At 40.5% G+C, this 15,026-nt stretch overlaps 1 protein-coding gene across 2 annotated transcripts in view; it reads right to left on the minus strand.

The window, feature by feature from the left end:
- Positions 1–1,612: 1,612 nt before the first annotated feature.
- The window catches only part of RORB (RAR related orphan receptor B), a 200,042-nt gene continuing 186,628 nt past the window's right edge, over positions 1,613–15,026 (minus strand). Inside the window, exon 10 of one of the 2 annotated variants that reach the window (XM_004383290.2) lies at positions 1,613–2,988. In XM_004383290.2, the coding sequence (XP_004383347.1) occupies positions 2,833–2,988 (156 nt within the window). In that variant the 3' untranslated portion in view covers positions 1,613–2,832. The remainder of the gene's footprint in view (positions 2,989–15,026) is intronic. The other variant, XM_023737747.1, reaches the window with a different exon arrangement.

Raw genomic sequence — 15,026 nt, forward strand, 5'->3', positions numbered from 1 at the left:
GACCACGTTTCAAAATACCTCGAGATGTAATCACAGGAGATGTTTACAGGGCAGCTTTTTAAGGCTTTCTTACCATTGAAAACATGACCTGATTCGCTTTTAAGGGACAGATTTAGCAACTGTGGCCCCAAATGGAAATCTCTTCTCTCCACTGAAGCAGGTAGACCAGGTACTGATTTCCATTGTTTAGTTCTGGTTCGATCACTAGCTCTCTTTTCTCTCTTTTAGCTTCAAAAGGCTCATGTCGTCCCAGTGAAATGTGCACTAGTGGAAACAATACAAATTCAAAGCCAGTGCCTCCCGAGGCAAATGTAGGGAACAATCTTTTTCCTACATCACCCATGGGACAAGGAGGAAAAAATTAGTAGCCACTTCATAAATTGAGCCAATTTAAATCCTCTAAGGTAAATTGGAGGAAACAAATGCTTCCCTTTGCAACTGAGCAGGAATTGCAGGCTGACAATGGAAAACACTAGGCCAACAGAACCATGAAAACAAAGTTTGACATAAGTTCAAAGCTCAAAGGGAAACACCAAGTAGACACATTAAGCATTGCCTATCACAAGCCAATCATAAAACATACATTGCATTTGGAAACGGCTTGGTTTAATTGAGTGCCTTCCATTACCCTGTTTTCCTAGCAATCAGTAAAGTAATCTTTCCATTAGAAGGAAATATGACTCTTGGAATTAATTCTTTATACAAAGAGCTAGCAGGAGCGACATTTACACCAAAAAGAATTGAGTCCCTGTAGCAGCATAATAAGCAGTCTACAGCTGTCGTCTTAGACACTGAAGGTAATTTGGTTCAATGTAGTTAAATTAATTGAATATAACAGTAGTTGAGAAAGAGATTCATTATTTTAAAGTCTTTTTGTTTGTCCCCATTGGTTTGGAATTCATCAATCATGCACTGGGAAAAAGCTCTGTTTTCTAAAAGGAAAAGACTTTAACATTATAGTTTTGGTCATCGATGAGGAGTTCTGAGTCACCTTGAGGATGGCTCTCAACCATGTGACTTCAGGAGAGCATAAGAGATTAAAGTATATATATATATATATATATATATATATGTATATATATACACCAATGTTCCCACTGATGGAAACTTTACAGAGCAGGTGTGCGTGCACGTGTGGGTGTGTGTATGTGTTTGAAAAAGAGAAAATGGCAGTTTTTTTATAAGTCGGTGCCTGGGCTAGACTTACAGGAGATCATGATTTTTACTGCCTTTGGACGAAGCCTTCCTCTATCTTCTTAAGACCTCCAGGACACAGGAAGAACAAACTCCTTGGACTTAATGCTTTTCCGCAGGTGAATTTGATTGGAGAGCCGGCAGAGAAGTGAGAACTTTATAAGGAAGTCTAAATTCTCTGATCCTGCTCTCACCACTTCCATTCTTTAAGATTTGCTCAAAAATTAATCCCAGGCGAGATGGATGATGCAATTTCAAACTGCATAGGAAGATGTTTTGGCTCTGGGGTGTTTTAGTTCCACAGGATCATTCAAATCATTTTGCTAATCTGTCAAGGTTTTGGTATATTTTTATAATACAGGATTTTGGGGTTGAAAAAAAAATCAGAGGCTCCAGACGAGATTGATGCAAAGTCCCTCCTCCCCTTTTATTGCTGCTTTTTCTAACAAACTTATTAAAGATAATAAATAGAAAGAATTACATTTTCCCCTAGTATGTTCTTTTTCTACCTCTTTTCACCAAAATTGGGTTATAGAGAAAATGTTTACACAAGATTGTATTGGGTCCCTGGGTTCTGATTTCCTCTTTTACTAGAAAAAAATGCTGGTGGTCATGATCCACAGATTGTATTTCTCTGTTGAAGATACAATAAGCACCAAAAATCAAGTTTCTTTCACAACTGGAAAGCCCAGAAAAAAAGTGTTTCTTATGTCCTGGTGAGAAATAGAAAATGTCTACTATTTGGTCAAAAAAGTCATGGACCCCCCCCACCGCAATCTCATCTGTGGCCTAATTCTTAAAACACGAAAATGGCTCCAAATACTTATTATTTTTTTCTCCAATATGTACCATCTTGACAAAGCTCTGATGTCATTGATAGAAATAGAGTTTTTATACAGAGGCCATGCATTCTCTTTACTGCTTTGTAGAATTATTTCTGAATTGGTACCGTCCTGCCGTTGACTATAGATGAAAACTCTGGCTGGGAAAACAAAATCCTGATTGTCTAACATAAAGGTAACATATTAACACAGAAGGTAAGTAATAGAAGAGAGCCTGACTGAACCTCCTTTGCTAGTAGGTACGGTATTTTAAGCCACGGTGCACGTGCGTGCGTATGTAATAGTCATATATAATATTTTCACACATTATATACTTATTACATACACGCACAGTGCTTTCCAAGACAGCTACAAATTTACACATGCATCGACTATCTAAAAACATAGAAATAGGTAAGCCTATTAAGTGGAATTTTCTTAAATTATATTTGAACAATCAACAGGAAAAGTAATCATGTAAAGTACTGCTCTGTTCTCGTATATATCTACAATAAAATTCTATAAACAGTTGTCTCCCAAAACATACCCGAATAAAATTAAAAAAAAAAAAAAAAGATAACACCCAGTGTCCTATATTTGTATATTTATGGTCATCTCAAAAACAAACAAACAAATAAGAGCCCCACTCAGGTGCATATTTACATTCTTCAAACTGTAGCGGTGAAAAATAATTCTATTAAGTTCAGGACATTCCTAATGCTGCAGTAGTGACATTTTTCTTAAGTCTCCATGAACACATTGCTTTTGTCTTAATGGTAACACATTCCATGACTGTGAGACAGTTCTCTCGTCCCCTTCATTTGCAGACGGTGGCACAGTCAGGATTAAAGAGCTCCTTGTATAATGGAGGGAACAGTGTGTTCACTATGTCTGGATGAGATTGCTTAAATACCTGCAGTTTCTCCCCGTGCAAGTTGCAAACAGCCGTGATGGTTGGTATCTTGGCTATTAACTGTAGAATGGACAGAGAGGGAGGGAGACAAAGGGGGAAGCTTATTAGTCCTCTGTCTTTGGAATCAATGTCTTTCCCGGCCCCAGGTGAAGTCAAATGGCTTTGGAAAAAGCTAGAAAGAAAGAAGGCTCGCTTTCAGCTTCTCCTTTAGAACAAAACAAAACAACACACACACCCCCATCCCCTAAAGGAAGAATAAAGAACTAAATCAGGACCAAGCTTCCTGATTCATTGTTCTTAAATAAAGTATGTATGGGAGGTAGTCTAGTTTAAGTAGGCAGACTGCCTGAGTCTAAATCCTGTTCCACAACAGTGTAACGACGGTGTGACGGTGACACAGTCTACGTGTCAGTTTTCTCAGCTATAAAATGGGGATTCTAATAGTACCTACCTCACTGGGTTATTGTGTGGACCGAATGAGCTAATACGTATAAAGGTGTTAAGAACACTGTAAGCATGAAGGAAAATTCTTAGCTAACATTATTATTATTATCCATCATTTCCCACAGTTTTTTAAAAAAATTTTTCCCATACAAAAATTTATACATTGTTATGTGACTCTAATTGCTCTCCCCATACTGTGACAGCATACTCCTCCTTTCTACCCCTGATTCCCCATGTCTATTCAATCAGTTCCCAAACCTCTGCCTTCCCATCTCACCTCCGGACAGAAGCTGCCCATTTAGTCATTTGTATCTTCTTGAGCTAAGAGGCACACTCCTCACGAGTATCACTTTTTGTCCCACAGGCCAGTCCAATCTTCGTCCAAAGAGTTGGCCTCGGAAATTGTTTTAGTTCTGGGCTGATACAGAATCCAGGGGCCACGCTTTCCGGGGTACCTCCAGTCTCAGTCAGACCACTAAATCTGGTCTTCTTACTAGAATTTGAGTTCTGCACCCCACCTTTCTCCTGCTCCATCAGGGACTCTCTCTTGTGTTCCCTGTCAGGGTGGTCATTGGTGGTAGCCAGGTAGCATCTAGTTCTTCTGGTCTCAGGCTGATGAAGTCTCTGGTTTATGTGGCCCTTTCTGTCTCTTGGGCTAATACTTTCCTTGTGTCTTGGGTGTTCTTCATTCTCCTTTACTCCAGGTGGTTGGGACTAATTGATGCATCTTAGATGGCCGCTTGCAAGCTTTTAAGATCCCAGACGCCACTCACCAAAGTAGGATGCAGAACATTTTCTTAATAAGCTTTGTTATGCCAATTGACCTAAATGTCCCCTGAAAGCATGGTCCCCAGACCCCTACCCCTGCTACTCTGTCCCTCAAAGTGTTTGATTGTATTCAGGAAACTTCTTAGCTTTGGCTTAGTCCAGTTGTGCTGACTTCCCCTGTAGTGTGTGCTGTCCTTCCCTTCACCTAAGATAATTCTTATCTACTATCTAGTTAGTAAATAACCCTCCCCCTCCCACCCCACCCTCGTAACCATCGAAGAATGTTTTCTTCTGTGTTTAAACCTTTCCTTGAGTTACTATAATAGTGGTCTTATACAATATTTGTCCTTCTGTGACTGACTAAATTCACTCCGCATAATGTCCTCCAGATTCCTCCACGTTAAAAGATGTTTCATGGCTTCATTGTTGTTCTTTATCATTGCGTAGTATTCCATTGTGTGGATATACCATAATTTGTTTATCCATTCGTCCATTGATGGGCACCTAGGCTGTTTCCATCTTTTTGCTATTGTCCAATCTTTGACTGGAAGATGACAGTGTTAAATTGTATGAAGTGGAATCCACAGTAATTTGGACTGCTTTCCTGTCAAGCACACTACAGCCTATTGCCATCGAGTCGATTTTGACTCCTGGCAATCCCACATGTGTCAGAGTAGAATTGCTCCATAGGGTTTTCTTGGCTGTAATCTTTATGGAAGCAGATCACCAAGCCTTTCCTCCGCAGTGCCACTGGATAGGTTCAAACTTCTAACCTTTAGGTTAGTAATCAAGAACAAACTGTTTGTGCCACCCTGGGGCCTTGTCAAGCTCACTAGCCCACCTATATCTCTCTAATACCTTTCCATAGTAACGTATAAAATGAAACCTATGTTTACACAAGAGTTTGGAAAGTGACTAGCACTTAGCTTCCTTAGAGAGGTGTTTTTAAAACTAGTGGGAGAATATCTACTTATAATTATAAGGTTTTGATATATATGAATCATATAGGATGTAATATTTTTACTTAAAATATCCAGGAAACAGTGTTTTATTAAATTTTTAATGTCCACGTCTTGCTAAATGCTATATAGGTTTTAGAAGCTGAACAATTTCAGCCTTTAACATGCTTATAATTTAGGAACATTTAGAATCCAGTCATTGACAATCCATTGAGTATCAAAATTAGCTTACACCAAGTGTCACTGTGATCAATTTACTATGAGGAATGAGATGTGCTCTCTTACAGAGAACACTTTGGAGAAAGCTAAGCTTGTTAGTTCATATAGCTGACCAAGTATACACTTGAAAACAATGATAAAATGAAATCCATCTGATCACCAATTAGGCTCTCTGCCATCCCTACCCCATTCAATTGCAAGAATTCATTTCAGCCTTTGAAGTAAGAGAGGAAATAGATAATTAGTTACTTTGGGGGTTTTTCAAAATCAGAAATTTCCGCTCTTTCATTAATTTTCCTTTTAACAACTAATGACTATTTAACCATGCAGCGAGCATTTTGAAGGATGGCATCAGGATTAGAGCTGTTGACATATTCATTAAAGAGATTCAGAACACATAAAGAAGCTTGGGGGATCAGATTTTCCAGCCTAACCATCTACACTGTGATTTAAAGAACCAGTAACCAGCTGCTATTAGAGTTGATTCCAACTCACGGTGACCCCATGTGTGGCTCAGTAGAATTATGTTCCATAGAGTTTTCACAGCTGTGATCTTTTGGAAGCAGATGGCCAGGCCTTTCTTTCGAGGTGCCTCCGGGTGGGTTCAAACAACCAACCTTTCAGTTAGTAGTCGCATGCTTAACCATTTGCATCACCCGGGGACTCCTGCTATTTAAAGTGAGGGATAGGAAAAAAAAAAGTAGAATCTTTGTCTACAGAATGGATGTAAAATTTTACTCTGACAACCAAGACTTTCTTGCCAACATTATGAGTTGCTTAAATTTTCTCCATTCATGATACTCCACAAAGATTAGTTGCATGCCTACTGTGTAGCAGGCACTCTGCTAGATGCCGAGTGTACAAGACAGTTATGGTTCTTGATTTCGACAGGTATGAGAAGACAGATATGAAAAAAGTTACACACAGTCAAAAGCACACTGAAAAACTGTGGTAAGCTTTATGGAGGAATGGTACTAGGAGAAGTGGTATACAATAGGGTGCCCTGACTTCTGGAATGTCAGGGAAGGCTTCCCTGAGAATGCGACATTTACGCTGAGCTCTGAAGGAAGAATTGATCTAACTAAGTGTTGGGGCCGCTGAAACCCATTGCCATTGAGTTGATTCTGACTCATAGTGACCCTATGGGACAGAGAAGAACTGCCCTGTAGGGTTTCCAAGGCTGTAATCTTTCTCCTGCAGAGCGGCTGGTGGATTCAAACTGTCAATGTTTTGTTTAGCAGCTGAGTGCTTAACCACTGTGCCACCAGGTCAGGGGGTACATAATATGGCCCAGGACCACATGCAAAAATGCTGCGGCATTTGGTGCAGCAGAAGAACTGAAGGAAGTTTCGTGTTGATGGAGCAGTGGGTGAGCATGGTTCAAGGACAATTCTGGAGAGCTGGGCAAGACCCTATCATGCAAAACCTTGCAGTCCACATAAGGTATTTAGGAAGAGTTTTAAGCAAAAATAGAGAGGGATGATCAGAATTCCATTTTGAAAGGCTCACTTTGGGTCCAAGGTGGAAACTGACTTTTCTATATTTTTGTAGGTAAAGAGTATACGTGTCCACGTCACTGAAGTCCCTTGGGAAATCATTTAAGCTCTCTTAACTAGCTGGCGGAAACCCTTGTGGCTAGTGGTTAAGAGCTGTGGCTGCTAACCAAACTGCTGGCAGTTCGAATCCACCAGGTGCTCCTTGGAAACTCTATGGGGCTGTTCTACACTGTCCTATAGGGTCGCTATGAGTCGGAATTGACTTGACGGCAATGGGTTTGGTTTGTTTTGGTAACCAGCTGGCTCACACAAGAGACTACAACAATTTCACAACACTTTTTGCACATGATAATTCTCCCTGAAATAGCTATTGAATGTAGAGAGGCTTTGAAAGCTTTCTACAATCACCCGTAGTTGAACTGATGATGTGCAAAGCTGCTGAAACTTTCAGATGCAACTCCATGATAATTTTCAATCTTTAGTGTGCCTATGAATCACTGGGGTGCTTCTTACAAATGCAGGTGCCTGATACCTACTCCCGGGACTTGTTTCAGTAGGTCTGGCGTGGAGCTCAGAATACATGTTTGAAACAAACGACCAGATACTGAAGAATTTGGCCCACAGGACAGACTTTGAGAAACACTAGTCCAGAAATTCAAGTCTTATAAATTTAAAACTCATTTTCAAAGTTTAAAAGTAAATTCTATATTACATATGAAACAGTCTTGGGAGCTGACTGTGAAGTTAACTCCTTTGCAGGAGGCAGATGAGGGAGTTATTTTGAATAAGGAGGGAAGGTTCCATTCTCTTAGTTTGGTGAGGAACAAGTAATGAAGTCCTGAGTTCCCTGTAACACCCGAATGTACATAAAGAGGGCTAATCTAGTGATAAAGAGCATATGCTTTGGAGCCAGACTGTCTGGGTTTGAATCCTGGCTGTGCTGTTTATGGCTGTGTCACCTTGGACAAGTCACCTGACCTCACCTTTGTTAGCTGTCAGACAACAATTATAGCAATCCCTATCTCTGAGGGTTGTTGTGACAGTTAAATGTGTCAACATAAATGGACTACAGTGGTGCCTGGCATGCAGTGACAATGCACACGTTAGCAATCATGCTCATGCTCCCACATGATGCTTCCTTCAAGGAGAGAAGCAGTCAAGGCCGTTCTTGTTCAGTCAAATGACACCGAGGACAAGAAACCACCTTAGCCCTTAACCAAGCACCCCAAACTGAGTCTATGTATATCATATGTTCACGCATGGGAAAAGCAGCCATTTTATTTGATTGAAATGAAAAAGCAAATCAAATGGACTTTCATTTTCTTGTAGCAATTAAAGTAAGTTGCTTATTTATTAACGGATTCATAACATAGAATTCTAGGTACTACAATTCTTAAAGTATTTTTCTGCTTCTTTAGTGAAGGGATGGCATGAGAATTAAAATGGATAAAGCAAACCTGTTGCCACTGAGTTGACTCTAACTCACGGCAACCCCACTCGATACAGAGCAGAACTGCTCCATAGTTTCTTGGCTGTAATCTTTACAGACATACAAATGTAGCAATGATTGTAAAGATGGTGCAGGATCGGATAGTGTTTCATTTTGTTGTACATAGGGTCACTACGAGTTGGAACCAGCTCAACGGCACCTAACGACAACAACAATCTTTACAGAAGCAGATCGCTAGGCCTTTCTCCTGCAGTGCCACTGCATTTGAACCACCAACCTTTAGGTTACTAGTTAATGCAAACTGTTTGTGTCACCCAGGGACCTAAAAAAATGTATAAAAGGATGACCTAACTCCTTCAACAGCTTCTCATTTGCACTGGAAATATTTAACCATTCATCTGGTTTTGGAAAGTATATGGACTCTTGCTTCTTTTCTGCCCAAAGTTGGGATATGAGAAGTGTCTGGTTTAGGATCTAGCTCATCTCCCTTTTATGAGATTTGGATTCAGTCCCTGTTGCTCATCTGTAGAATGGGCTGAATGGTGAGGATGACTGGTAAAGAGAACTGGGACCACCTGAGCAAAGAACACCAAGAAAGGGAAAGTGTTTCCCCAACTTCTGTGCTCTGGGAAGCGGCTGGTTTAAAGACCTCCAATCGTCTGTGGAAACAGGAGGGCTGACAGGAGCATCCATCACTCTGAAGATGTGATTGGCCAGGAGGTCGCACACAGACAGCAGCAGCCCTTGTCGGAGCCCAGAAGGGCCCAGTCAAGGAAGCAGCAGCAGTCAGTCACTTATTGCTCATTAATATTATGTACTGCAGCCGGGAGACCCCCATTTCAAAGGGAGCCCAGAGCCACCTCAGCAGCACTTAATGGCTCAACAACTTTTCAAACAGCTGGGGAGGTGATCCAGAAACACTTGGAGATGGAGGGGGTAGCCCATTTCAAATCATGATGAAATTCCTTCATGTTTAAATAATTCCCATAGCAGGAGTAGACAGAGGGCCTATAAAATAGTCATTTTCACATGCATCTCTTCCTCATGACAAACATTTCTTCTAAGAAAGAAGCTTTAGCTCATAAGCTACAGGGGTCTATGAGAAGAAAAAGCAGCTGTTTGAGCAGAGATAATAATCCTATGCTTCTCTCCAGGGGGTGATTTTTATAAGAAAACCCACAATTTTATAACTGGTACATTTGATACCGGAAAAATGGAACATACAGAAGGTGAAACTAGTGATGTTGCTGGTGTGGGCTTCCAGGCCACCCACATGGCCTCCAACCTGGAGCAGGAACCCAGAAATGGTTCAGTGAAGTTGAAGAAACATCAGGAGCACAAATAAAAACAGGGGACATCTAGTGAGGCTGAACACATACAGTTCATTTTCTATTTCCCCTTTTCATTTCTGGGTGTTTGCTTAGCCAAATCTCGGCACTTGAATTACAACGTATAACATTAAATTTGAGATTTATGCCCAGGTCATAAATCCTCCGCTCACCAACCCTGTTCAATCCTTGGGATCCATGTTGTATTGCATGTTCTTACTACCTTGGTCATGGCTGACTAAAGTGGAAGTAGATGCTGGACTCGAGCCTGGGCTGAATTTTGGAATTGGGACTAAGAGTTTTTACTTTCTTTGTTGTGAAAGTTGTTACTTGTTTTAGAATTGTTACTCTCTAAATGTGGCCAACTATAAGTAACCTAAGGAGCTAAGAGGTAGCCCATATTTTACCATGTGGACCGGGGAGCAGAAAAAGCTGGTATTCAGAGTGGGAAAAGAATCAAGTAGATATCTAAAGAGAGATAAACATTGAGAATTCTAAAGTCTTCTGGATTCATTATTCCACTACCTTCCTGAATGATGGCTGAATTCTTGCCCCTGGATTCTGTGAGCTCTCTCTCCATTATTGTATTATTATTACTTTCTTTTTGCTTAAGCTAGTGTGAGTTAGTTTCTGTTACTTGTAACCAATGAGTTTTAACTACTATATTGACTTGCGACTTGATAAGTGAGAAGTAAAATCAAAACCTATCTTCTCATTTACAAACCATTAGTCTGTGGGACAACTCCTGGAATTTCCGAGTATTGGACCTATAGTGTATGCCAGCAAACTATAATCAGTAAAGATGGATTGAAATACGCTTGTCTTTCACAGAAATTCCTCACGGAAACCCTAGGGCAGGGGCCAGGTGTTATTCACTATTCTCTCCCTCACACCTGGCACATAATACATATGCATAATAAATGTAGGTTGAAGTGGCAAACTATCCCATAAGAAAGCTATGTTTCTTGAGTAGAGACATGAAATTTAAAAACTTGAGAATCTGTTGAACTGTTCTCTTTAATTTTCCTATTCTTGCATTATTTTAAAGTATATATACTATTGTGAGGAAGCCTGAGGGGGGCTTCTGGGGTGCCACTGGGTGGTGGTTACACGGGTATGCTAACTTTGTGGTAATTCATTGAGATGTGCACTTACTGATTTAAAAACTTTTCAGTATGTGTGTTATATTGAAATTTTAAAAAATATATGAATTTAAAAGTAAAACAAATTCCTAATAAATGAGAATAGGAATGGGAAGGCCTCAGGCCACAAGGCCACACCATCTGGGTAGGGGCTCCTGAAGTGCCTATTAGACAGAATATCCTGTGCAAGATTAAAATGAACCCAAGTCCCTATCTCACCTACTGCTGTTGCTGTTGCTGTGTGCCACCAAGTCGATTACGACTCATAGTGACCCATAGGGTTTCCTAGGCTGAAATCTTTATGGAAGCAGATTGCCAGGTCTTTTCTCCTATGGAGTGGCTGGTAGGTTTGAACCACTGACCTTTTGGTTAGCAGCAAACCTCTTCACGATTGCACCACCAGGGCTCCTTACCTCCTCTACTAGGAGTTCTAATGTAACACCTAGCATCTTGTTAGAATAAGCTGACCCTCTACCATTTCAAGTATGCATTAGCCCCATGTGGATAGTGACGCCTTATTGGACAGTGTAGGTCTAGATGCTTTGGAAGGAGATCCTGCATGGTAGGTGTTCAAGGTGGTGCTGGCCATGGCAAAGTAGGTCAGAAGCCAGAATATGAAGGGGACGACCCTATTTTCCCCTTTCTTCTTGAGACCTCACTGGGATGTGGTAAGTTTGAGTTTAGGGGAAAGTTGGATCTTTTTAAACCTGATTATTTGGATTTAGGTGGATCTCCTTTCTCTTTTGTCATAGCCTGTATTATGGTTTTTTCTTCTTCTCAGTGGTGTGATGGGGAACCAGGAGAAAGGTCAACTGTTTACTCTGGGATTTTACTGAGAAAGGGAGGAGCTGGCTCCTCTGGGCCTACTTGGCAATGGCAATGAACCAAGCAAAAGATCCAAGAGGAAGATGAACCTCAAAGAAACAGCAATGTCACCACACGGTCCAGTCTCTCCTTTGGGCCAGGACATTCTATTCCCGTAACTAACCTTATACCCTCACTGCATTTTTATTAAAATGCCATACTTCAGACTAATGCCTTGTGGGTGAAGCATGTGTGGTTTGGATACCCTCATGGGTAGCAAGATTTTAGAAAGTCTAACTGGAAAAGAGAGAGCCCAGTGGATGACTGGTAATGACTTTCTGGCCAGTCAGGTATAGGAGTATGGAGAGGAGTGAGAGAGATTCTGACCTTCAGAAAAATAACCAGGACTCCTTCATATTCTATAAGAATTAGAAAGGGGTTACCAACATGAACCATGGGTCTAAAAATGTTTAGTAGTGTGGCCTAGACAATGGTTCGTGGAAAGATAGCATCTATAGCATGTGGCAAAGCACAAGTGTTTGAACCACGGTTTTGGGAAGTGATTTGAAGGCAATGCACTCACTGAAGTGTTACAGTTGTGGTACAATAAAAAGGCATATTTCCTTTAGGCTCTGCAGATGGTGAGGTGAGTAGGCTTTGAGGCCTGAGGTACACCAGTTGTTCTCTGTGCCTTCTGAGTGGATATGTGTGTTGCTATAGAACTTGCTATTTTTAAACTTCTCAATAGATTTTGGGCAACTGCATATCACCTGCATTTTATATATTTGCAGGAGTACTAGGGAAAAAAATGCTGCCTGACAATATTCCATGATTCTAAGAAGTCAGTGTCCCTGGATGGTGTAAACAGTTAATGTTCTTGGCTGTTAACCGATAACTGAAAGGTTGGTGGTTACAGTCCACCCCAAGGCATCTTGGAAAAGGCTCGGCAAACTTGTGGACTGCCAGTTCTATGAGAGCATAGTCATAGAAATATCGAGCTATAAATAAGCTTCTCCACCAGTCATCTGTCAGTTTGTGGTACTGTGGTGGCTTGTGTGTTGCTGTGATGCTGGAAGCTATGCCATCGGTATTTCAAATACCATCAGGGTGACTCATGGTGGACAGATTTCACTGGAGCTCCCAGATGAAGACTGATTTGGAAGAAGAACCTGGATATCTACTTCTGAAAAAACTGGCCAGTGAAAACCTTATGGATAGCAGTGGAACATTGTCTAATATAGTGCTGGAAAACGAGCCCCTCAGGTTGGAAGACACTCAAAATACAACTGGGGAAGTGCTGCATCCTCAAAGTAGAGTCAGCCTTAATGACGTGGATGGAGTCAAGCTTTTGAGACCTTCATTTGCTGATGTGGCATGACTCAAAATGAGAATAAACAGCTGCAAATGTCCATTAACAGTTGGAATGTCGAAGTACGAAGTATAAATCTGGGAAAATTGGAAACTGTCAAAAATAAAATGGAATGCATGAAGATCGATATCCTAGGCATTAGTCACTTGAAATGGACTAGTATCGATCATTTTGAATTGGACATTCATACGGTCTACTATGCCAGGAATGACAAATTGAAGAGGAATGGTGTCACATTCATTGCCAAAAAGAACTTTTCAAGATCTATCCTGAAATACAATGTTGTCAGTGATAGGATAATATCCATAAGCCTAAAAGGAAGACCAGTTAATACAACTATTATTCAAACGTACGCACCAACCACTAATGCCAAGATAAAGAAATTGAAGATTTTTACCAACTTCTGCAGTCTGAAATAGATTAAGCACGCAATCAAGATACATTGATAATTACTGGTGATTGAAATGCGAAAGTTGGAAATAAAGAAGAAGGAGCACTTGTTGGGAAATATGGCCTTGGTGATAAAAACAACACGGGAGATTGTGTGATAGAATTTTGCAAGACCAATGACTTATTCATTGGAAATACCTTTTTCCAACAACATAAATGGCGACTATACACATGGATCTCACTAGATGGAATATACAGGAATCAAATCAACTACATCTGTGGAAAGAGATGATGGAGAAGTTCAATATTATCAGTTAGAACAAGACCAGGGGCTGACTGTAGAACAGGCCATCAATTGCTCATATGTAAGTTCAGGTTGAAGCTGAAGAAAATTAAACAAGTCCATGAGAGCCAAAGTCCAACCTTGAGAACACCTCACCTGAATTTAGAGACCATCTCAAGAACAGATTTGACACATTGAACACTAATGACAGAAGACCAGAGTTGTGGGATGACACCAAGGACATCATACATGAAGAAAGCAAAAGGTCATTAAAAAAACAGGAAAGAAAAAAAAGACCAAAATGGTTGTCAGAAGAGACTCTGAAGCTTGCTCTTAAATGTAAAGTAGCTAAAGTGAATGGAAGAAATGATGAAGTAAGAAAGCTGAACAGAAGATTTCCAAGGGTAGCTCAAAGAGACAAAGTAAAGTATTATAACGAAATGTGCAAAGACCTGGAATTAGAAAACAAAAAGAGAAGAACACGCTTGGCATTTTTCAAGCTGAAAGAATGGAGGAAAATATTCAAGCCTTGAGTTGCAGTATTGAAGGATTTTATGGGCAAAATATTGAAGGGTGCAGGAAGCATCAAAAGAAGATGGGAGGAATACATAGAATCATTCACTGTACCAAAAAGAACTAGTTACCATTCAACCATTTCAGGAGGTAACATATGATCAAGAACTGGTGGCACTGAAGGAAGAAGTCCAAGTTACGCTGAAGGCAATGGCGGAAAACAAGCCTCCAGGAATTGACGGAATACCAATTGAGATGTTTCAACAAATGAATGCAATGCTGGAACCACCCACTTGTCTATACTAAGAAATTTAGAAGACAGCTACCTGGCCACCTGACTGGAAGAGATTCATATTTGTGCCCATTTCAAAGAAAGGTGATCCAATGGAATGTAGAAATTTTAAAAATAATCATTAGTATCACATAAAATTATGGGAAGTTAATTCAAAGACGGTTGCAGCAGTACATCCACAGAGAACTGACAAAAATTCAATCCGGATTCAGAAGAGGAAGTGCAACGAAGAATATCACTGCTGATGGCAGATGGGTCTTGGCTGAAAGCAGAAAATACCAGAAAGATGTTTGCCTGTGCTTCATTGACTATGCAAAGGCATTCGACTGTGTGGATCATAACAAATTATGGATAATATTGCTAAGAATGAGAATTTCAGAACACTTAATTGTGCTCATGAGGAACCTGTACATAGACCATGGGGCTGTTGTTCGAACCGAACAAGGGAATATTGCATGGTTTAAAATGCATCAGGGTTGTATCCTTTCACCATACTTATTCAATCTGTATGCTGAGCAAATAATCCGAGAAGCTGGACTACATGAGGAAGAACTTGGCATCGGGATTGCAGGAAGACTCATTAACAACCTGTGATATGCAGATGACACAACCTTGCTTGCTGAAAGTGAAGAGGACTTGAA

Source organism: Trichechus manatus, unplaced genomic scaffold, assembly GCF_000243295.1.
Source record: "Trichechus manatus latirostris isolate Lorelei unplaced genomic scaffold, TriManLat1.0 scaffold00107, whole genome shotgun sequence".
Lineage (NCBI taxonomy): Eukaryota > Metazoa > Chordata > Mammalia > Sirenia > Trichechidae > Trichechus > Trichechus manatus.